Source organism: Narcine bancroftii, chromosome 4 (genome assembly GCF_036971445.1).
Source record: "Narcine bancroftii isolate sNarBan1 chromosome 4, sNarBan1.hap1, whole genome shotgun sequence".
NCBI classification, from domain to species: Eukaryota; Metazoa; Chordata; class Chondrichthyes; order Torpediniformes; family Narcinidae; genus Narcine; species Narcine bancroftii.
Window position 1 is genome coordinate 288,806,124 of NC_091472.1, and position 25,299 is coordinate 288,831,422.

Sequence of the window (25,299 nt, forward strand, 5' to 3'; positions counted from 1 at the left end):
CTAGATACACATTAAAAAAGAGGAAATATTCAAATGGAAAAGAGTCACAACTGTGGTTGACAAGGGAAGTCAAGCTAAAATAAAAGCTAAAGGGAGGGCATCTGGGAAGATAAAAGGATTGAGAAGTTTTTAAAAACTTCCTGAAGAGGTCAAAAATGTCATAAGGAGTGAAAGTATGAAAATAGGCTAGCAAATAATATGAAAGCTTATACTTACCAAGATAAGACCCATGTTATTACAAGAAGCATACTAGCATGGGTAGAGCATTGGTTGATTGCCAAGAAAGAGAGAGATGGAATGCACAGATCATAGTCTAGTTGGCTGCCAGTTGCTAGTGGTATTCCAAAAGGGTCAGTATCTGGCTGCTTCTTTTAACCTTTTGTATCAATGTTTATGGAATGAATGGCTTTTTATGTTTACAAATGATTCAAAGGTAGATGGAGGAGCAGGTAGCGCTGAAGAAACAAGGACGCTGCAGAAGGACTTCGACTGATTAGGAGGATGGCCAGAGAATTGGCAAATAAAATACAAACAAAATGCTGGAAAGTGCACTTTGGTAGAAGAAATAAATGGCCAGACTATTTTTAAATAGGGGGGAAAAAATTGAAAATACCCAGATGCAAAGGGGCCTGGGAGTCATTGTTTAGGAAAACCTGAAGCTAAACTGGCAGGTTAAAGCAGTGGTAAAGAAGGCAAATGCAATGCTGGCATTCCTTTCAAGAGAGATAGAATATAAGACCAGGGATGTGATGTTGAAGCTTTATAAGGCACTGCTGAGACCTCACTTGGAGTATTGTGAGCAGTTTTGGGCTCTTCATTTAAGTGAGGTTGCGCTGACATTGGAGGGAGTTCAGTGGAGGTTCACAAGGACGATTCTGAGAATGAAAGAGTTATCATAAAAAGGTGAAAGGAAAGGTTCCATTATTGTCACATAGTACTACATTTTTAGAATGTAACATACATGAAATTCTTTGACTTTTGTCTACCATAAGGCAGACTGAGAGTTGCCACTTTGTCCAGCACCCCTCGCAGAAACCTATGGCACCTGGTGTTCCTTGGCAGTCTCCCCTCCATGTACTGACCAGGGCTGTGCCTGTTTAGCTTATGAGATCAGACCATCTCATGCATATTCAGGCTATTAGGCTTCTGCACTATTAGGCTAAGGTGCATTTGACAGATCTTGACCTGGAATTTAGGAGAATGAGGAGGGTTCTCTTGAAACATTTTGAATGTTGAAAGACGTGGACAGAGTAGATGTAGAAAGGTTGTTTCCCATGGTGGGAGAGTCTAGAACAAGATGGTACAACATCAGCATTTAAGGGCATCTGATTAGAACAGAGATGCAGAGACATTTCTTCAGCTTGAGGGTGGTGAATCTGTGGAATTCATTGCCACAGGTTGTTGTGATGGCTAATATTTTGTGAGTGTATTTAAAACAGAGATTGATTGCCTTTCGATTAGCAAGGGCATCAAAAGTTATGGGGACAAGGGCAGACAATGGGGCTGTGGGGAAAATGTAGCAACTCATGATTAAGTGGCTGGCAGACTTGTTAGGCTGAATACCTTATTTCTGTTCCTATTTCTTATGGCCCTATGGAGTTGCCTGGGGCATCACAGAAAACTGGTTGACCATTCTCACCCAGTCAAATTGTCAAATACCGTGCTCTTTAAGTAACTCTTTCTGTAGAGAAAGTTCAATTTACTCTCCATGTTCAGAAATGTCAACCATAACTAAACACAATTTTTATGAAGAATTCTGTAGTACAGATCCATATAATGTTTTTCATCACTTATGAGATGAGGATAAAAATGGCAGTATTTATTGTCAATCCCTGGTTGTCCTAAACCATTAAGAATCAACTCCATTTGTGGTCTGGACTCATACAAAGGTGAGGCTGGATGAAGAGAGCAAATTTATTCCCCCCAATCAATCAGATGGGATTTTACGAATAACCCGTAGTTTTATGCTTACCATAAAAATACTCATTTTTCTGAGTTCCATTTTACTTCAATATAATTTCTACAGTTGCCATAAAGGATTAGAATGCACATCTCCAAATGAATGGTGCAGAACTCTTCCTGCTTGTCCCGTGACTGACCTACTAAATGATTATCTCAACATTCCTGCATCTATTTCAACAGCCCACTACTGTTTATTTTTGTCAGAACAGCATTTTTTAAAAACTACAGACATTTTGAAACTTTTTTAAGATTGCTTCCAGCAATTAAAAAAACCCAATAAGAGCAGAAAATATAGTAAGGTAAGCTAGTCGGTAATATAAAAGAGGATTCCAAAAGTTTGGAGTGTTGTGAGCAGTAAGGAAGGATGTCCTAGCATAGGAGAGGGTCTAGAGGAGGTTTACGGGAATGATCTCGGTGATGAGAGGGTTAAAATGTGAGGAGTGTTTGATGACTCTGGGCCTGTATTCGCTGGAATTGACGAGGATGCTGGGGAATGTAACCTACTGAATATTGAATGGGCTGGACAGAGTGGATGTGAAGAAGATTTATCCAGTAGTGGGAGTGGGCACAAACATCAGAATAAAAGAGTATCCCTTTCTAACAGAGAGGAAAATAAATTTCTTCAGCTAGAGGGTGGTGAATCTATGGAGTTCATTGCCACAGACATTGCCAATATCATTAGGTACAGTTAAAACTGGGGTTGGTAGGTTCTTGATTAGTAAGGGCATCAAAGATTATGCGGAGAAAGCAGGATAATGTTGTTGAAAGTTAAAACTAATTAGCCATAGCAGTCATGATAGGCTGAATGGCCTTATTCTGCTCCCATCTCTTATGGTCTTAGCACCTCATACTCAATGAAATTGATTTCCTTTATAACAATGGAGTCATGAAAATATTAACTACAGTGCTACATTTTGCGAGTCAAGACTGATTTTGTACATGCTGAAAATGCAATAAATTACGTCAATAAAATTCTAGTTCACCATTTTGATTCAAAATGCACACATTGCATGAAGAAAAATTGGAAACAGTTATTGTTATATTTCTATCACCAAAATTGTGAATATAGATATTTTGGAAGGTTTGGTTAAAGTTGGAAGTAGGAAAAAAAGGAAGAGGTGTGGCAGAAAGAATTCTGGTGTTTTGATTATTGAAGGTTACTTTGAAAGTGGAATCAACAGTTGACAAATGGGCCATCAAATCTGGAAGAAAGATTAATTGCACAAACTTAGAGCACAAGATCGAGGGACTGCAGAGAGTTAAACAAGCAGATGCTGGGGATGTAGGGCAATACCCAAACATCATTGAGAAACTCAGTGGAATATGCAGCCTGCAATAGTAAGTAAAAGATAACCAGCAATTTAGGTCCAGCCTCAAGGCACTGGCTATCCTTTACTCTCCAGAAACTGAGGGCTACACGGTTAGTGTAGTGGTTATTGCAACGCTGTTACAGCACCTGCAAATGGGACCGGGATTCGAATCCTGGGCTGTCAGTAAGGAGTTTGTATGCTCTCCCTATGTCTGTGTGTTCTCAAAAGCGTATTGGGGTGAAGGTCAATGGGTGCATTTGGGTAGCACGGGCTGATGGGCTGGTTACCATGTTGTTTGTCTCAATTTTTAAAAATATTAAAATTCCAGGACAGCAGAGAGGCAGCTTTATTTCGAATCACTTCACATTTCTCACACCCAGCTTCAATATTGACTTCTAACACTGAGGGATGATAAGGACTTCACTTTAACTCCAACAAACCACTGTATTTCACCCATGTCATAAACATTTGTAAACTATTCAGGATCAAATTATCCAGATGAGCACTCGAACCAATGAAGGTACTTAAATGGCCAAAACATAGAAGGAAAAACACTTGGTGAGTTTAGTTGTCCAGTTCTTGTCAAGTGTTGGCATAGACACCATGATCTAAAAATCCTTCTTTAGTGAAATATTTTCTTTTATTTACAGCACAATGGAAGCTGATACCATTCCAACCATGCTGCTCAATGACACCCAAATTAACCTACATCCTCGTACATTTGAGAGGTTGGGAGGAAACCAAAGTACCCGGAGGAAACCCATCAGGTCACGGGAGAACAAACAAACCCGTTTGTTCAATAATACATCACTCTCCTTCCTGAGACACTATGCATCATATTGTCAGGCATTTGTTATCATAGGAATCCACTCAATTCAATGGCAATATGTATTGGGCTTCATTAATGAATGCCCAGGTGATTCAGTAATTCCATCTTAGACACACAAGCCTGTCCAAAGAATCTTCCGTTCCTTCCACAAGAGAGAAAAGGTTCCATCTTAAAAGTATTTTCCCCTTCTTACTGTGTAATCTCTTTTTAACTTCCAAAGCAAAGCTTTTGCTTCACATCGGCGTTCATAAGATCAAAGACTTAGGAACAGAAAAAGGCTATTCAACCCATCAAGTCTGCCCCACCATTCAATTCATGGCTGATGTATTTTTCCTTTCAAACCAGATGAGTGTGGTTAACACTGAGCTTTATTGGGCTCACAGCCCTGCTTTTATTCTCATGCTGAGGGCTGTGGTCAAAGCCCCCTCAGTGCTGGTTGGCGCATTTATGATCTGCTATCCTTGATAGGCCAGTTAGGCTCCTTTAGTTGTGGCCAATTGGAGGGCAGCACTACTGGCCTCGTGCAGCCTGCTGGATCATCACGTTTGTCCTTCATTTTGAGGCACCCCTAGGGGCTTCCACACATGTCAAATTTCTTCAAACTTAGAAAATAGAGGTGTTGGTGCACCACCTGCATTGTTTCCTTGAATTGCTGGCCCCATGAGTGGTTCTCTGATGTGTGGATTCCCAGGATCTTGAAGATACTAACCCTGTCCACCAAACCCATCAATACAGATAAGAGTATGGTCCCTCTGCCTTCCAAAAATTCCCAATAAGCTCATTGGTCTTGTTGACAGGATTGTTGTCTGGCACCACCCAATCAGATTCTCAATCTCCATCCTACATTCTGGCTCATCCTTTCCTGTTATTCGGCCAACAACGGTAGTGGCATCACCAATGCCTTGCCAGGGATGGTGGTGGAGGCTGAAACATTAGGGCCATTTAAGAGACTCTTAGACATGTGGATGGAAGAAAAAGAGTGGGTTATGAGGCAGGGAAGGTTTAGTACTTTTTTGAAGGAATATATGGATCGGCACAACATTGATGCTAAAGGCCTGTACTGTGCTGTAGAGTTCTATATTTACATGTGTGTGTATGGGTGTGTGGGTGTGTATACACAACTCCTTTAACGTATAATCCTCAAACTTACTGGCTCATCCTTCTGCCTCTTCATCATTTATAAAATTTTTTATAGCGGCTACACCGCAAGATGCAAACCATGATGAAGGTGGCATGTGTTGGATCTTGGGCAGTTCCTTTATGGTTCCATATTTTGTTCTTACCATTCTGCAGGATCTTTTAAATACGTACTCCTCTGCAAACTGTAATCTAGCCATCATGTTTCTGTGGGTAACTAGTAGTTTGCATCTTGCAGTGTAGCCTCTTTATTTCTGATCATGAAGTCTTCTGAGGACTACTGTCATTGATATATCCACACCTCCCTCCTGAGGACTGTTTCTTATCTGTCGGACATATGTTTTGGGGATTTTTCTTCATTATGATGAAAATTATTCTGTCGTCAGCAGTGGAGGTCTTTCTTTATGATCACTGAGCTTACCAATATCCCTTTCTTCTTCACAATGTTCCAAACAGATGAGTTTGGTAATCCTAAGGATTGGACGAGGTCTCTTATGGTTTTATTCTTGTTTTGTAGAAAAATGGCAACAAAAGACTTCAAAGATGATCAAAAGCTTAGAAGCATGCCTAGCTCTCTTATAACTGCACCAATGAAGCAATTAAACCTACTCAATACTCACAAACACCTATAAAGCCAAATGTCCCAAACATTATGGTGCCCTGAAATGAGGGGATGATGTATAAAAAGTGTGTAATTTCTACCTTGAATAAAATCTGGAATGTGCACTTTAATCACATGTGAATTGTTTGATTACAAATTTAAAACTGTGGAGCACAGGGGGGCAAATGGAGGCAAAAAACAGGGGGCACTACACAGACACATCCCCACAACATTATGTTCCAAATATCTGTTATTTTCCTCTGCAGGCATGTTTAATGTTGCACACACACTTCAAAATTGCAGTCCAAATATACATGTTCAGGCTATTAATTGATGACAGTTGAGTTGCAGTTGTGCAGGTTACTAGCAAGGCTGAACCTAGAGCACTGTGCACAATTCTGATGCCTTATTTAAGAAAGGATATACTAGCATTGAAAACAATTCATAAGAAACTCATTTGGATAATTACTGGGAGGAGAGGGTTGTCCTATCACCTGTGACTAAAGAAATTAAATCTCTATTCGTTGATGATAAGAAGAATGAGAAGTGATCTTACTGAAACATACAAAATCCTTATAGGTATGATAGGGCAGGTGTAGACATGGTTCCAGTTGTGAGAGAATCTTATACAAGAACAATGTCATTAGTTTTGAGTTGTATTCAAGTTGAGAAAATTACTTATACTTTAAGAGACAAATATCATGTATTTTGGAAAATATGGTGCCCATATTTACAAAGTGCTGGTATTAAAATCTAAATGAACCTCGAACATTCCCTTTCTCTTATAGATCTTCATATACAAGTATATATACACACACACACACTTAAAGGTATCGGAAGTGAAATACTCATGTTGTGGTTCTCTTGTCCTGTTTCTTTTTTTGAGTTTGTAATGGTTTGGCGGGAGGGGGCGGTGAGGGGGGGGGGGGGTGTGGGGGAGGGGGTTAATAGGAGGATTTTTTTTCTTTCTTATTTTCTTTTCTTTCTTTTTATATGAATACCACATGTATTTGGATTTAATGTGAAAAGTTGTAACATGTTTGCTTAGTGGTTTTATATTTTAAATAAAGTAATTTAAAAAAAACTAAAAAACGAATGTGATTTGGAGTATTCATTTAAAATTGCTTCTCAGAACATGGCGAGTTGAATTCTCTATTCCAAAAGGATGTGGAGATGAGATCACTAGTGAGCATTTAAGATTTTATTTTTGAAAGGTCAAGGAATTGAATTTGACGAAGAACTGGCACAGGAGATGAAATGAGATCTGAGACTGATCAGCCACCATTAAATGGCAGACAAACTTGTGGAGTTGAGTATTCTACTTCCTGTTCTCATGTTCTTCATTTATGGTAACTCCATGGTGACCTTACTTTGCCCTATCAACATCTGCCAAACATCCTTCAGTCAAGTTCATTTCCAAGTTAGAACCAGGTGCCTTGGCTTTATATTGAGCTCATTCTGCAGTGTATTCATCAGAAACTTTTCAAAGCTGACCATTCATGAATTTACTGCATGACCTATATCTGCATGTTCTGTTCATTTTAACCAAGCAACTCAATAAAGATTGTAAGATATGATTTCCCTTTCATAAATATGTGGTGGTTGACCCCTGAAGAATTAACTTTGCCACTAAAAATGGCTACTTAGAGGTTTCCCACCACTGATGTCCACCAATTGACTTGAAGCTATCAGGTTTTGTCCCGCCACTGATATCCACCAATTGGCTTGAAGTTATCAGGTTTTGTCCTTCGCTCATTTTGCAATCATCCAGTTCTTCAACACTTCTGCTGCATTTGGAGGAGGATTAGCCATTGTTGTATTTTCACAGAATTCCATCTACATTCGGCCACTTGACTAAGGAGCAGCATGAATCACAAAGGCCTAAGTAAACCTCCAAAGAACAAACCAGATTAAATATCTGCATTTCTCCACATACAATCAGACAATTAAACAACTAATGGAAGTTATTGGTTCATTATGATAGGACCAAGAATCGAGTGCAAAAAAGTTCAAAATAGTGCATTCATCTTTTTCAACTCCTTTCTGCGTTCAGATAATCAAATTGGTGGACCCTCTATTTTATTTGAATTCATGCTATCAAGTAATGTCCAGACACAGTAGATGCCACAAAGGACTACAGAACCCGAAACTATGCCAGTAACAATGAGTAATTAAAAATATCTGCTTCCAAGCTGTTCGTATACAGTACCAGTGTCCAATAGACAAGATGGAAAATTGTTTGGGCACATTTTGTCCAATAAAAGCAAGTCACGTGCAATGTATCTTATTAGCATCTCATCAGTCTGTTCAAAGCAAATAGCAAATTGACCAAACATGTTGATAAGAGGGAGATCCAGTGACAGGTATTCAACCGTAACTTGATCCTAGATGCTCAATCATCATTCTGTTAACATAAACCATGATCAGGGTCCTTGCTGTAAAAATCACCAATAATGAGGTTCAGAGCCAAGTGATCCTGGCAGAACCGAAAGTGAAGTACCCTCGGCCTGCAGGCAGCAAAACCTGGACAATTCAAGTTTGGGCCAATAAACAATGTGATATTTGCACCACCTAAATATATTTGGTCAAATATTCTGGCCAAAGATCTTTAACAACTTTTCTTTCATAATCAGTTGCATTATCAATAGCAAATCTCACATCATCAACATCTCTTGCTCACTTTTAAATCAGAAACTTAAATGGAGCCGCTTACAAAGAAGTTGTGAAAAAAAAAATAGATCTCAGGCTGTGCACTCATTGAAGGGCTCACATCCTAAATTCTTTAACTTTTACTTGCTTTGTCTTCCTGACCAGTTCTACTCTAACAATAATCCAAGTGATTAAGATCATCCATATCAATATGGCTCACATGACTGACATCTTCCTCATCACCTCTGCCACCATGGCTGTAGTCGGTAACCTACTGTATAAGACATGTACACATGACAGCAAAATGTCATGTTTAGTTTAATTGATAAAATGTACCCAACCCACGACTTCTATCTACCTGGGATAAAGCAACAATATCTGCAAGTTTCTGGAGAAGTTAATCATTATCCTAATTTACACATATTTTATCTTTTTTTCCCCCTCATTATGTTTGAGTTAAACAACTGTACAAAATTACATCATCTATTCACATTTAACTATTCACTCATTCACTATTCCAAAATCTTATCACATTTCAAAAAATATTGTAAAGATTGTAAAAGAAATGCTTTGATACACAACAGCAAACATTATTTTAAATGTATTGTAATTGCATATTGCAGTACAAGAAATGCTTGGAATTAAAGACAAATAATCTCCTTTACTGTTTGCAATAAATTATTTAAATTATATATTTTAAATCCTTAATGTCCTAGCACTGATTAAATAATTGTTTACTGTGTTACCTCAAATATGCTTCATTAATTCTGGAAATGGTTATCTACAGCAGTCATGCAGATCAGTAATTCACTTCAATTAATTTTACACAGTAGGGAAATAAACTATATCCTTACCTCTTTGCTTCCTTCCAGGTCTGATTCACTAGTAAAGTCTTCTGTGTTTAGATTTTCAAAGTCTGATTCTCCCACAGCTATTGGCACAGTAACAGTCAGGCTTGGATTGTGAATAAAGGACATGTAGTCGCCTTCATCTGTATTGTATTTCCCCACACTACTGCCAATCCCACTGGTGGTGCAATTTCCATCCTTGTGATAGTCCATCTCTTTGCTAATTTCAACCGTTGTGTGATCAGAGATGTAGATCTCTTTCTTGCTGTGCAGTTCGTCAAGGGGTTTGATATCTTCTGTGACTTTGCTCTTGATAAAGGCTTTCTGATACAATTCTTGCGCATTTCTTTTTACATAATCAACCCCCTTCTGTATCCTTCCCATAGCAATCTTTAAATTGTTCATTTCACTGTCATCATCTGTAGCAGCTAAATTGTCAGCACTGAACGAGCTCAATAACAAGGCCAAAAATAAATTCAATACCTGAAGATGAAACAGAAACAAAATAAATTAGCCTTCTAATTGATTCCATATATTCATGCACCTATGGACAACAAAATTTCTTCCATTCTTGTTTCCAGCATCCTGTTTTTTTCATGCAAAGTGCAATATTTGTATGATGACCCATTAGTAGCATGTGCACAAATCGTAAGTGACCTTAACAACTTAATTTTTATATGCATTATCAGTGAATTATCTTTAAGACTCTTAATTTGGCACTAACAGCACCAGCCAAAAAAAAGTTATTTTAAAAACATTTCACCACTTACCACAAGATTTCCTATAACCATGACCATCATGAAGACGACGAGGCACATTGATTGGCTGGCGACTTCCATGCAGTCCCACATTGTCTCAATCCATTCTCCACACAACACTCGGAACACAATCAGAAAGGAATGAAAGAAGTCGTTCATGTGCCAGCGAGGTAATTTACAGTTAGTATCAATTTTACAGACACACTCCTTGTAGCTTTTACCGAAGAGTTGCATGCCAACCACAGCAAAGATGAAGACAATAATGGCTAACACCAAGGTCAAGTTGCCCAAAGCACCCACTGAGTTGCCAATAATTTTAATTAGCATGTTCAGTGTTGGCCATGACTTTGCCAATTTAAAAACTCTGAGCTGAAAAACAATGGGTTATGATTAAAAAAAGTCAGTATAATATTACGTCTTTAATAGTTTTAATATTTACATTAAAAATCATAAAACATAGATCATAACAGCACAGTTCAGGACCTTAAGTCCACAATTTTGTGCCCATCTATGTAAACCTACTGCCACAATTAATCCTTCCCTCCCCTGATATCCATAACCCTCCATTTTTCTTCCAGTCATGTGATTGTGTAAGAGTCTTTGAATGTCCTAGTTGAACCAGCAATGTGTTTCAGGCAACATCCCCAGCAATGTGTTTCAGGCACCCACCACTTTGTGTGTAAAAACAAAACTTACCTGTGATATCTCCACTAAACTCCCCTGTGCTCACCTTAAACAGATGTCCTCTGGTATTTACTATTGTCACTCCAGGAAAAAAAATGTACTGATTGTCCACTCTATCCAAGCTCCTCACAACCTTAAATACCCTGATTAAACCACTTCTCTTTCTTTGTTACATAGAAACATAGAAGATAGGAGCAGGAGTAGGTCATTCGACCCTTCAAGCCTGCTCCGCCATTCAACGAGATCATGGCTGAATGTTGGACAAAAGAGAAAACACCTGGCTCTGTCAACGGTGCTTCATAAGACTTGTTCTCCAATTCAGGCAACAACCTGGTAAATCTCCTCTTGTACCCTCTCTAATGCATCCTTCACGTAATTAGGTGACCAGGACTGAACACAATAGTCCAAGTGTGGTCTACCAGAGTTGGTCAGAGCTGCAACATTACCTTGAACTCAATCCCACAACTAAAGAAGGCCAACATGCAATAAACCCTTTCAACTTAAGCAGCAACCTTGAAGAATTTATAGACCTGGAGCCCAAGATCTCTCTGTTCCTCCATACTGTCAAGAATCCTTCCATTAACCACATGCTCTCGCTTCAAGTTCATCCTTCTAAAGTGCATCACTTTACACTTATCTGGATTAAACTCCATCTGCCATTTCTCTGCCCAACTCTGCATTCTGTCCATATCCTTTTTAGTTATGAATAAAAATCACCTAAACAAATAAAAACATCTATTTTTCTGTTAACTGCAATGGTGAATTATAATGTCAATAATGTCAATTAGGGAGATGTATGATATTTGTGATTACCAATCGGAAAGATCGAAGCACAGATAGTCCATCCACATTAGCTAGACCAAGTTCCATCAGACTAAGGCTTACAATAATGCTGTCAAAAATGTTCCAGCCTTCTTGAAAGTAATAATAAGGATCCAAAGCAATAATTTTGAAAATCATTTCACCAGTAAAGATTCCAGTGAATACCTGCATGAAAACAATCAAAGTCATGATTAATATTTAAAGTTTCAATGAGAAATTTTGTTTATTTTCTGTTATCTACCTCTCTCATGATCAATGCATATTGTAAAGAAACTATTCATCAATGATTTAGTCTTTAGAATTGAAAACAATTTCTAAATCTGAACTAAATTTCAAAATCATAGGGTTAGGGATGGAAATAGTCAACTCTGAGGGACACAAGACAAATCACTTCAATAAATTTGTAGAATGTCTAATATTCTGCAAATTGCTTAATCCAGATATGTGAGACATTTATATTTTCCTAGAACAAATAAGGAAACCATAGGAATCACAAAAAAAAAATGAAGGCCTGAATGGGGAACAAATATATTTGAATATCATCACATAAATGAAAAAAAAATAACCACACACACTTGGAGGGGAGAAAACGAATCAAACACCAGGGCTCATTTCCTAATGGAAAAGATCGCAGAGAAGTTACGTAAAGTTTGTTTCAAACCTTTGTTAAAATGCATTTAAATAATTCTAGTTATTATATTCATAAAAGGATTATGAAGGCATTGGAGAGGGTGCAGAAAAAATTGAAACGATGGTGTCAAAAATAAGCTTCTGTCTCAGGATCAAGTTCTTTCAAGAGATATAGAAAAAGAGATCAATCAGGGCAGTGTATTTGACAGTCTACATAGATTTAACAAGACATTTGACAAGGTCACCACATATCAAGCTAAAAGTAAAACTCATTGAATCCAAAAGGAGTGTGGATGGTGTCAAGCAGTGGAGATTGGTGGATGATGGGTGTTTTGTGAACCTGTGAGTAAAGTTTACAGTGCTCAGTCAATGATTAGTTGCTTTTTGTAATATATCTAATTAATTTAGACAATATAGGGACATGATGAAAAGGTTGGCATATGAATTGGCTGGGTAGCTAACAAAGAGAGAGGAAAGCTTTACATTCTCAGAATCCCATCAGTTCGTCATGACAGTGGCAAATTGAATTTTAATCCAAACATTTTCAAGGTATTGCATTTAGTGATAATCCAACAGGTTGAAATCCTAGACAATAAATGAAAGGAAGTGAGTGGTGTGGAGGTCAAAGAGGTTTTGAAATGTACATCCATAGGTCCTTTAAAATCAAAGGGACAGTTAGAATGAGGTATAGGGTGTTTTCCTATACTGGCTGAGGCATGGAATACAAGACGTTAAGCCGGAACTGTACAGAACACCAGCTGGACCATTGCTCAAATACTGAGAACAACTACGGTCACTGCATTCCAGGAAGGTGTGTTTTTACTGTCAGGAATCTTGTGGAAATTTACAAGGATGCAAACAGAGCTGGAAAGTTGCAGCTCTGCATTAAGACTGGGTAAACTTGCGCTGTTTTTGTAAAAAATATCAGAACATTTGGAATTTTTTTGTGCAACCAACAAGTTTGAAAGTAAACGGAACTACATAGATTAATCTATTGCTTGCACCTCTACTTGATTTAATACACAGGAATGCCCTGATTGCATTTGGCCACAGTTGAAATATCTTATCCATGCAAAATACTGCTGATGCTGGACACCTGAAACAGAAGAGGAAAATGGGGAACGTATAGGGCATCTGTACAGAGAGTTTTGATGAAAGGTTAATACCTTCATGGAGTTTAGTATTAAAACGGGATAAAAGTTTGAGAGCTTCATGGTATTGACCAAGTCTAGCTGATAGCCAGCAGGTTTGTATTTTGTCTGTGCTTCAAGATAATTGACTATACTTGCTAATAAACTCATGTATTAGTCATTGATAAATAAGTAATTCTGCCAAATAAAGCAAACAAAAATATCGCTATATAAACAATTTGACCTTACGAGGCATCCTGCAGGTCAGGTCAACACATACCAGGTTTCCATATGAAAGTATGCTTTCAAAGTCTGTTGTCATGGGGTAATGCTCCATGGCCATAAACAAGGTGTTCAGCACAATGCAAATGGTGATAGCGAGATCGACAAATGGGTCCATCACGATTAAATGGACGATTTCTTTCACTTTTAGCCAATACGGATGGCAGCCCCAGATCAAGTAGGTGTTTGCAAATTTGTACCAGCAGGGGGGACATTTCTGTCGAGATTCTTCCAGTTCTACAAAATGTATACAAATTACAGTTATACAAATATCAGAAAGTGCTGAATTTAAGAAGCAATCTCACACAATCCTGAAATTTACACATTGGTCTAGAAATTGGAATCCACATTTTTTTAAAAAGTGTACAAACCCCTCACTACATTTCACCTTAGTAACCACTTGGGAACCCTCAAAAATCAAGAAAGCCAAAGGACCTGAGGATGGAAATATTGTAATATCTGCACCTCACTGGACCAACAGTAGACAGACAAGACATTGTATTACCATGAAGGATTTTGGGCACAGTTACCTGTTACCTATCTGGATCTTGAAGGGCATCAGGATAGGCTGCCTGTTTCCTTCCTATTGCCCTCTACCCCCATGCAGCAGAAGACTTGAGTAGACAGAAGCGATGCTGAAGAGAGGAGGGGGGTTGGTGTCTTGAAAATTTATAGCACAAAGTACTGTGCATAATTGTGCTTGACACCTCACAGGACCACCTTAGGGACTGGCGTATGGTGAGATCAGCAGGTTAGATTTAGCACCGTGTTGCAATCAGATTGTGGATTAGACTCTAGTACATACCGGGGGTGGGGGGTAGGTTCATTGGGCGGCACAGACTTGTGGGCCGAAATGGCCTGTTACCGTGCTGTATGTCTAAATTAAAAATTAAAAGGTTGGCCACCCTTGGATTAGAGGATAGTTGCCACAGAGATACCAAGCACTAGAGTCGAGCACGAGTTGCAGGAATGGCACATGGAGACTCACTGGGTGTTACTGCCATTTTCTACCCCAGAAGATGTGAATGAAAACCATGACTGTGATGGTTTCATGACAAAACTGATGCAGATATGGGTATACAACAAGAAGAGAGCAATCACACAATATCCACTGGCTTAGGAGGAAGCACAGATGGAAGCCCCTTGCCCTCATTTACCATCAATCCATCAGTAGAGTGGGAAGTCAGATATATTAGAATCTGACCTCCAGCTCACCTTGAGTTTGCCTGTTTGACCAAACATGCACACATTTGCCACTGACTGTAAATATCCAGCAAGACCACAAGAGACTGCAGATGCTAGAATCTGGAAAAAAAAATCTGCAGGAGGAACTCAGTAGGTCAAGCAAACATGTCTGGTCAACACTCTGCAACAGGACTGAAAGTATAAAGGGAAGATAGCCAATATGAAGAGATGAAAGAGAAGGGTGAGACAGGTGGAACCAGGTGAGGAGCGGGGGAGGGGGGAATGATGGGCAGATGGAACCAGGTGGGAAAGAGGGAGAGGGGACTTTAGAGACAGAGATTAGTGGATGATGGGTGGAAACAGATGAATTTAAAAAAAATAAATAGGCAGGTAGGGAGGATAATGAATTTCAGTATTGAGACAGGGAAAAGGAAATGGAAAAGGTGAACAAAGGGAGAGAGAACTGAGGTAGGCCAGAGGAAAGGGGAAGTCTTGAGCATCTCATTTCAACTCCCCTTCCCATTCCTAACTCTCCTCAGCCTTCTCCACTATCGAAGTGAAGCCAAAGACACACTAAAAGGGTGCCAACTCTTGGGTAATCTGCATGACCATTGATTTTTTCCAATTTCATGTCGTACACTTCTAGTGTTCCTTTCCCACTCCTATCGGCCATCCTGAATCCCTTCACCTTTGTTCACCTTTTACATACCTTTTCTTCACCTCTCCATACTCACCTCTCCATACCCTCCTCCCTCCAATCACCCTACTTAGATTCATAACTCTCCCCCCAGACTCTGCTGAGTTCCTCCAATCTGGGCTACTATCTCAACATTATGTTTCCTCTATCTCTTTCATTCATTGTTTATCACAGGCACCATCAGATTTAACATCCATTTCCAGAAATCATATTGAATTACCCAGAAATCAATTAACAGTTAAGAAAGCTTAAAGTCTATTTTTCAATGAAGATCACCAAATTATTGTCATAATAAGCTTTTGCAACTTGCACAGATGATTTAATGCTGCGAGATTCAGCGTTTTACTACATAAATTGTTTCAGAGTTTAAATAGTCTACTTCTGGTCTACAGAATCTCTACAATGGAGCAACATTTATAACTTTCCAAACACTCAAAATTCTGCACTGGATAGTTGTCAATAGGCAACAACCAGCTTGTAGTCATTACAAGGACAAAAATCACTTCTCACCTCTTTGAGAATCAGCAATCGAAAACACTTGAAATTGCACTTAGAATGGTTAGGACTTATGGGCAGAAATATGAGATGAGTCAGTTGAAAAAATTATGGGGAGTACAGCTAGGTGTGAGTTTATTGTCATACACACAAGTACAATGGACAAATGCACTGAAATTCTTACTGCTGCAGCCACACAGATGAGTAAGAAACAATACTATAAATTTGCAGCTTGTGCAAAGAAGGTGTGATGTTCCAATCTTGGAGTTAGATCTTTAGGTGGTCCCAGAGTAGTTTATGGTTAGGATAGAATGGGGAGATTCAAGAACCTTGGAAAACGGTTCATGAACCTAGAGGTGCCAGACGTAAGGCTTCTTTACCCTTTTCCTGAAGGTAACAGTATGTTGTGGCTAGGGTGATGATGATCCTTAATGTCGTTGGCTGCCAGGCAATGTCTCACATACGTGTCTTTAATGGATGTCTGAGATGGGCTTGGCTGTGTTTTGCTACTTTCTGCAGCCACCACACCTACAGAAGTTTGATAGAATATTTAACAACCTGTTAAATCTCCTCTGACTTCTTCAAAAGTGGAAGCATCACTGTGCCTTCTTCATGGTTGCCTCGAAGTGGTCCTTCAATTATACGGACTCCTAGGAATTTGAAGGTACTAACCCTCTTCACCTCCATCCTACCAACGAGGACAGGTGTGCGATCCCTCACCCTCCCCTTCCTAAAGTCCACAATAAGCTCTTTGATCTTGCAAGACTCTTGTTCTGGAACCACGCGGCCAAATTCTCGACCTTTGCCCTGTATTCTGGGGCATCATTACCCATTATTTGGCCAATAATGTGGTATCATCAGCGAATACATCGATTGTATGGATATCACAAGCACTAATTTGCATTTATTCCCAGAGGTCTCATTAGGGGAGGTGCGGCATCAGGAAATTGCTCTCCTGAGAAAGCAGGGTAATATCAGAAATCAGTGACAATTCAACAGGAACAAACCACAGGTTCTCTTAATTACTGCCAATATCCTCCACCTCATACACCCAGCAGCGAGATGTTCTAAGAAGTAAATTAGAATGAGCTACCACAGAATGTATTGTAACAAAATAACACAGGGCCTACAGGGAAATCAGACCTATAAAGGCCTTCACCTAGTTTTACATTCATTTTAATTAATGGAGAGCAAATCAACAGGCCTTCTACAGGCTCCCCAGTTGATATTTTTTCTTCAGCAATCCAATATGCCAAACGGACCACTAGGAAAATTGGTCTCATCTGTTTTTGACTCGTGAATTGTTATGATACTGAAGTGCAATCAAAGTGCTGACAAACCTTCCATGGTCGTTGTGAGAATACTGGCAGCACTTAAAGCTCTCTGCCTTTGTATCATGTCGTCCAGATAATCCATAGAAACTTGATTAGATCCTGATCTCCTCTTCTTAAAGTCTGCTTCTGTATTAGTGCCCTGCAATTATATATATCTCAATTATTCTGTTTTATTCAATATGCTTACTTTCAAATATATTCCTAAAAAACACAGTAGTACAACAAAACACCAATTTAAGAAGTAACTTACACAGGCCATGCTACTCTTGCACTATTCTTGCATTTGGAAAATGTACTTATGGGAAAAAAATGGTACAAATGGACGCTGATGTGGCTGATCTTGGATTTATTGATAACTTATCAGTGGTGTACCACCATTTTTTAAAAATTTCCATGATAATGGCAGAAAATCAGAGAGGGGGCAGGGAGGGGTCATTCAATCTGAAGTCAACAGAAGCGATGAACATGCCACCTGACTTCACTCCTTGTGTCACTGACATCTGCAGGCACGATTGAAAGTGGTTACAGACAGATCTCATCTGCCAGTCATCAGGCAATTTAATTTATGTGCTGCACAGAATGTGTCACCAGTTCAATGGCAACTGATAAGTCCTGTTCAAGGATCTGCTTGGTAGATAGCATTTGACTCACCAATTATTTCATTGTAAATTCCCTCACCAATCTGCTTGCAATATGCTCTCTACTGTTAACCAAGATATTTTGGATACTGAAAATTTCAAATCAAAGAATGCTGGGAAAACTCATCCAGTCAGCAGCATCTGCGCTGGGAGAATGAATTTATGCTTTAGGTCTTCTTTCTTTTTCTTCTTCTTTTGGCTTGGCTTCGCGGACGAAGATTTATGGAGGGGGTAAAAAGTCCACGTCAGCTGCAGGCTCGTTTGTGGCTGACAAGTCCGATGCGGGACAGGCAGACACGATTGCAGCGGTTGCAAGGGAAAATTGGTTGGTTGGGGTTGGGTGTTGGGTTTTTCCTCCTTTGCCTTTTGTCAGTGAGGTGGGCTCTGCTTTAGCTCATGCTTTAGGTAGCACAGTTAGAATAGCAGTTAGTGCAACACTGCCAGTGGCCCGAGTTAGAATATAATGCTGACTAAAAGGAGTCTGTACATTCTCCTCGTATCTACGTGGATTTCCTCCGGATGCTTTGGTTTCCTCCCACCCTTCATAACGCATGGGGGTTGCCGGTTTGTTGGTGTATTTGGGGAGGACGGGCGTGCGGGCTGGAAGGGCCTGTTACCGTGATGTATATCTAAATTTCAAATGATGAATTTTAAATTTTGATAATTTTCCGAATGTCATGGTTCAGTTCAAGTGAAAGATCACTGACCTGAAATATTAACCTTGTTTGATGTGTCCTTCCAGCATTTCTGTTTTAACTTAGTTTTAGGTATTAGGTATTTATCCAGAAAGTAAGATTCAGATGTTGCACAGGGCCACACTCTGAGGATCAATTAGCATTTGAAAGCATCAAAGGCAGCCTGCCTGCAGCACGAATAACCTTTTCATTCAAAGAGCACTGAGTATTTTACACTAGGAAATGTCTTTCTCTTGCAGACAAATGTAACAAGGCTTAATAAACAAAATATTTAATCCTGATTCCATCTAATTGTCTGTTAAAGTGACCATTTTTATATATGATTGACACATCCTGTAATTACTGCTGTCCCATGTTTGCTATGTCATTATTGCTTAACTAACACAGATGAATATTTACTGGCTTTTGAAAACAAATGCATAGAATCTCTCATGGCTTCTGCAAAACACTTGAGTAACACAGTGAATTGGTGTTTGCGTACTCTGCAATGCAATACTAGACGATCACATGATTGTAATAGAGCTTGAGAACAGCAGGGATAACAGAGGGGGAGCAGAGAGAGAGAGAAAGAGAGAGAACCCAATGTCATACTAGTATGTGGATTTGAGTCTGCAACTATACCATAATTAATAATCTACTGCATGTAAAACCATTGTGAGGAAATTATGAACTCAGTCCGAATTAATTTTGAATAATTCTCCTGTACTACCTTCCAAGCTGTTTGATAGAGAGTGGCTCCTTCTCAGAGTTTAGTCTGTCTCATAGGCAAAATATGATGTGCATTGGAATTTGAGAGGCATAAATAGGGTGGGCAGCCCACACCTTTGTCCTTGGGCAAAGGACATCGGTTTAAGGTGAATGAAGGAAAGTTCAAGAGAGATGTCAGACTTTCTTTTAAAACATACACAGAGTGGTGGGTGCTTAAATGCATCGCTGGAGAGGTTTCAAAAGACTCTTAGATGGATGTGAGAGGGTTTGAAGTTGGGAAAGGTAAAATTGATGGTGGAATAGATTTATTTAAATGGGCACTACATTGTGGCTGAAGGGCCTGTAATTGTGCTGTTATGCTCTATCTTTTATGTTTAAACAGCGCAACTTGAATTCATCATATATTAAAAACACTAAATTTTTGACATTCAATCAAATGAATTACATGTTTTTATTGGTTTTATGAATGACCATAATATAATTCAAGTTACAATTTTCCATGCTGACAACATGAATGTTGTTATTGTATAGGTCAGTGGTTCGCAATTTTTTTCTTTCCACTAACGTACCACTTTAAGTATTCCCTATGCCGTAGGCACTCTGTGATTAGTAAGGGAGTGCTTAAGGTGGTATGTGGGTGGAAAGAAAATGTTTGAAAACCACTGTTTTAGTCATACTGAATTGACTCGTTATGTGCAGGTTTTATTTTTTTTTTTTTCTTTGGCTTGGCTTCGCGGACGAAGATTTATGGAGGGGGTAAAAAGTCCACGTCAGCTGCAGGCTCGTTTGTGGCTGACCAGTCCGATGCGGGACAGGCAGACACAATTGCAGCGGTTGCAAGGGAAAATTGGTTGGTTGGGGTTGGGTGTTGGGTTTTTCCTCCTTTGCCTTTTGTCAGTGAGGTGGGCTCTGCGGTCTTCTTCAAAGGAGGCTGCTGCCCGCCAAACTGTGAGGCGCCAAGATGCACGGTTTGAGGCGTTATCAGCCCACTGGCGGTGGTCAATGTGGCAGGCACCAAGAGATTTCTTTAGGCAGTCCTTGTACCTTTTCTTTGGTGCACCTCTGTCACGGTGGCCAGTGGAGAGCTCGCCATATAATACGATCTTGGGAAGGCGATGGTCCTCCATTCTGGAGACGTGACCCATCCAGCGCAGCTGGATCTTCAGCAGCGTGGACTCGATGCTGTCGACCTCTGCCATCTCGAGTACCTCGACGTTAGGGGTGTGAGCGCTCCAATGGATGTTGAGGATGGAGCGGAGACAACGCTGGTGGAAGCGTTCTAGGAGCCGTAGGTGGTGCCGGTAGAGGACCCATGATTCGGAGCCGAACAGGAGTGTGGGTATGACAACGGCTCTGTATACGCTTATCTTTGTGAGGTTTTTCAGTTGGTTGTTTTTCCAGACTCTTTTGTGTAGTCTTCCAAAGGCGCTATTTGCCTTGGCGAGTCTGTTGTCTATCTCATTGTCGATCCTTGCATCTGATGAAATGGTGCAGCCGAGATAGGTAAACTGGTTGACCGTTTTGAGTTTTGTGTGCCCGATGGAGATGTGGGGGGGCAGGTTTTATAACTTCAAAGGAAATGGGTCATTGACAATTTTTCTCAAGCAAAATCTTTCAGTAACAATTGGGTCCAGAGCAGTGATTCTCAGCCTTCCATTCCCACTCACATACCACCTTATCCCTTACTAATCATAGAGCACTTACGGCATAGGGATTACTTATAAAGTGGCATGTGAGTGGAAAGATAAAGGTTGAGAACCACTGGTAAAGGTTGTAAATGGTTGATCTACAGCGAACCTTGCTATCAGTTACAAAGGAGCTTATGAAGGACAAAATATTGATAATTTCCATCAATGAACCAGGTCACAAGCCTGATGCATGTGCCATGGTAAGGTCCATTTTCACAATTTGCCAAATCGCTGGCCTTAACTGCTCTCAGTGTAGAATGTCCCCAAATCAACCAATAGATGGCCAAGTGCAACAATGTCCCAGCCTATCTTGCATACCTTTGGCATTTTCCTCTCAAAAGTTGACAGGTCGGCAGCAAAAGGCCACCTGACTTTACTATGTAATAATCCACTTTTGTTTATCCTTTGTTTTATCTATGCATATTGATTTTTAACATTAGTCCATCCCTGTCACAGCATGTCATTTACAAAGTAGATTCCTGGCAACCAAATTGATCATGGAAAAGGGAAGTTAATATTTGAGGCTCTCGATTCAAGATTCAATTTATCGTCATGTAATTAAAAACAGTGTCATATTACACAAAATTGCCTTTTTGTCTGCTGTAAGGTGGACAGATTCACCATCGGCAGAAATTGCCTGAAGCGCCTCTTACAGTCAGAGAAGCGAAGCAAAAAGGAGTCCCCTCAGAGTCAATGAGTGTTCATGGCTTTGCCCCAGTGCTCCAGCAGCCTCCAAAGCCACACACAGTCCAGTCCAAACCATCAATAACCCGAGCTCCAGATCTGAAACTCTGACACAATTAGGAACCTCTCAGTGCCTAGCACCCTCTCACATCCCAGTTCTGATACCTGGTGTCACTTCAGCCATTCTCAAGCCAGTCTCCAGCAGTCCACCGCCTGCCGTGAGTCCCTAGTCTGCAGTCTCTAGCAGCCCACAGCCTGCGTGGTTCCTCTCCTTGAGTCACCAACAGTTGCTGCCTGTGTGTTCCTCAGCCACAGGACACCTCAATGGTCTGCCACCTTGCTCACTGTACCATAGGGTCATTTCCTCTGCTTCTCCTTCTCAGACAGAGGGGTTGTCTCCCCATTTTCTGGTGCCCTGCGACAGTCCTCCGCTTTTGTGGAGTCTGTAAACCCTTGTGGCTGCGGCTGATCATAGGCACCGCCATCTTTGACACAGATCCCGCAGTTACGGGATCCTTTATCAGGCTGCATAATGTCCAAACGGAGCCAAGCTGAGATGAGAAGAATGCTTTATTCTAATAGTTAAATTCTCTTTCCCAGGGGATTTTTATACTCAGGGTTGACATGAAAGGATATGGAGATAATGCCAGAAAAGTTGAACTGAGGATAAACTATGATCTTAATAAATGGCAGGGCAGGTTTCACACATAATTTGGAACAACCTATGAGAGATACAGTAACTAGTACTGAAATTTATAATAACATTTGTTTTAATGAATTGTGAAATAAGATGAGAGAGATAGCTTGTGACACAAAATTAAAATGTAAGACTTTTAATGTAGATGATATATCTAAAACCTCTTCACACATTACTTTTTGATTTTCTTTAAAACCGTACATTTGCAAGATTAACTTTGCATCCTCGCTGCAATTGCACTCACTGTATAATATACCTAACTTAACCATATAAAGCTTCCTTACATTGTCATCAATAATTAGCTTATCTATTATCACCTCTGGCAGAAGGTGTCCAATGGGTGACGTTGGAGTTGAAAGTCCACCGGCAAGTGAAACCACTCCATTGCAATCCACAGTGCTGTGCATCTTCCCATTCACTGGAAGGATTGGAAGCATCCTGGAGGACTTACTGGCCTGACTAACATTACTGCTGCGTCTCTCCCCCTGCCTGTGTGGGATAAAGAGTGAGCCCCTTCTGCTTTCATTGTCTTCAAAAGTGCTGTGTTCGTCGTCAGCAAAATCATTCTCTGACCCTACGTCTTTAGTCCGAGCTTTGAAACTGAAGATACTGCTTCTACTATTGCGTCTTGGAGAAAAGATAGATCCACGAGTACTTAGTAGAGACTGAAAAAGAATAAGAATATATTTCAATCACAATTTTAAATCACAACATGCAATTAATGCTTTGCACAGTTATTTAATCATTTATTTTAACTACAGAATATTTTGCAACCCTGAGACCTGGTAAAAGCCCAGCACTGCTTTAATCTGAATAAATCTTTATACAAAAGGGTGAAACCTTGCCTTTGGACACATTAATAACATGACCCTGTGTTTCCAGCAGAATTGTTAATTATTAATTATCACCATGTTATATATGAATATTCTTATCCACTCATGAGCCTTTTATGTGTGTTCTTTTATAATACACCCAATTTTTATTAAAAATCAGGATATGTGTAATATTCGTACATTTGTTACATTCTACGAATATAATCCACCATTTATTGGAAAAATGTTAATTTAACAGTATTAATTCTTGACATCCAATTATTTCAATGTAATTTTTTTAATGTTAGATGAACATTTAAATGTTAATAAACACTCAAATGAACATAAGCATGTAAAAAAAAATCCAAAAGTATCAATATATAACCTGGCTCTTCATCAGAACTTCTCTCAATTAAAATTAATGAGGAACTGTCCCTTCATCAACGATCAATCTAGCAACAGATGGGCCAATCAGATTCCCCAGTATACATCCAGTATTGTAAAGAAAAAGGCATTGGTGAATAAACTTTACAAAAATGTTTGACCTTAATTAATGCTTACAAAGGTATACTTATTTGGTTTGTTTCTTTTCATACAAGTTCAAAAGGAATAACAGGAGTCAGAATGCTGAACTTCAGTATTGTGGCACATATGAAACTGCTTGAGCAAGTCTCTGGTTTATCAAATGTCTGTTTAATTGAGGGCATCTGCGGCATTCTCACAAAGAGAGCTCACATCAAATTGCCTTACAAATGCTGCCCATCACACAATTCATCTTATTGTCATAGGGTCATTACACGAGACAGATTGCAAGTTCTTGCTCAAGAATTTGATTAGCCCCAATACCACCATCAGATGCACTTGCATAAATGCAATCTGACCTAGAAATTGGGCTTGTTTAGAAAAGCAAAAGCATAACATATTTGCTTTCTGCAGCCAGTGTTACTGCAGTAGCAAACAGTGACACTTAAATGGCGCACTTAGCTTCTGAAATCAAAATTACGCCCAACAGTGGCATACAATCTGGCAATAAATCATGTCACTGTTGTAGGTTCTCAGACTTCAATCACACTGACGTTGACTGATCCCAATACATAGAACTGTTCAGCTAATGCCTCCTTTTACATAAAATGTTGAAGTTGTAACATCTTTAACATCTATCAGATTCACATGCTGGCAGTATTATTTTGAATTATGTCAATTATTTGAGTACAGCTCCTTTAGTTTCATCCAATTGAATTTCACTATTGTCATTGGTATCTACTTCACCTTTACTGATATTTTGACAGCACCCTCTTCTCTCATGAGGATCTTTCTTCTTTCTTTGGCTTGGCTTCGCGGACGAAGATTTATGGAGGGGTAATGTCCACGTCAGCTGCAGGCTCGTTTGTGGCTGACAAGTCCGATGCGGGACAGGCAGACACGGTTGCAGCGGTTGCAAGGGAAAATCGGTGGGTTGGGGTTGGGTGTTGGGTTTTCCCTCTTTTGTCTTTTGTCAGTGAGGTGGGCTCTACGGTCTTCTTCAAAGGAGGTTGCTGCCCGCCGAACTGTGAGGCGCCAAGATGCACGGTTTGAGGCGATATCAGCCCACTGGCGGTGGTCAATGTGGCAGACACTAAGAGATTTCTTTAAGCAGTCCTTGTACCTCTTCTTTTTTTCTTCTTCTTCATTTAGAACCAAGGGCATATCCTTCCCTTCTTTCCTTGCCCCTCATCAGCCCCACTTTTCTTTGACTAACTTTTTTAACATATTCATGTTTATAAAAATACTTCTGTATCAATTTCACAGAAATTGATTCCCATCACTTCTGTTTACCCTCCTATTAAGCTTGAATAACTCCTGAGATTTTTGTGATTAATTGCTGAGTTAGGAATCTGAAATCGATCATAAGCACAGGAAAGGCCCAATTCATCTATACTGTATATTTAAGTAAACAAGACACCACTCAGCCAAATGCAGGTAAGCAATAATATTTGAGGCCAGTAATAATGGTGAAAGGAAAACCATGCAATATTTGGTTATGT

General features: G+C 39.7%; 1 protein-coding gene across 3 annotated transcripts in view; it reads right to left on the bottom strand.

Moving 5' to 3' along the window:
- Positions 1–25,299, bottom strand: part of scn1laa (sodium channel, voltage-gated, type I-like, alpha) — a 146,350-nt gene that overhangs the window by 97,986 nt on the left and 23,065 nt on the right. For all 3 annotated transcript variants that reach the window (XM_069935333.1, XM_069935330.1, XM_069935332.1), the window contains 6 exons: positions 22,781–23,128; positions 17,360–17,492; positions 13,641–13,879; positions 11,592–11,765; positions 10,107–10,463; positions 9,343–9,819 (listed from right to left, as the gene is read on the bottom strand). In XM_069935333.1, coding sequence (XP_069791434.1) covers positions 9,343–9,819; positions 10,107–10,463; positions 11,592–11,765; positions 13,641–13,879; positions 17,360–17,492; positions 22,781–23,128 — 1,728 coding nt within the window. The remainder of the gene's footprint in view (positions 1–9,342; positions 9,820–10,106; positions 10,464–11,591; positions 11,766–13,640; positions 13,880–17,359; positions 17,493–22,780; positions 23,129–25,299) is intronic.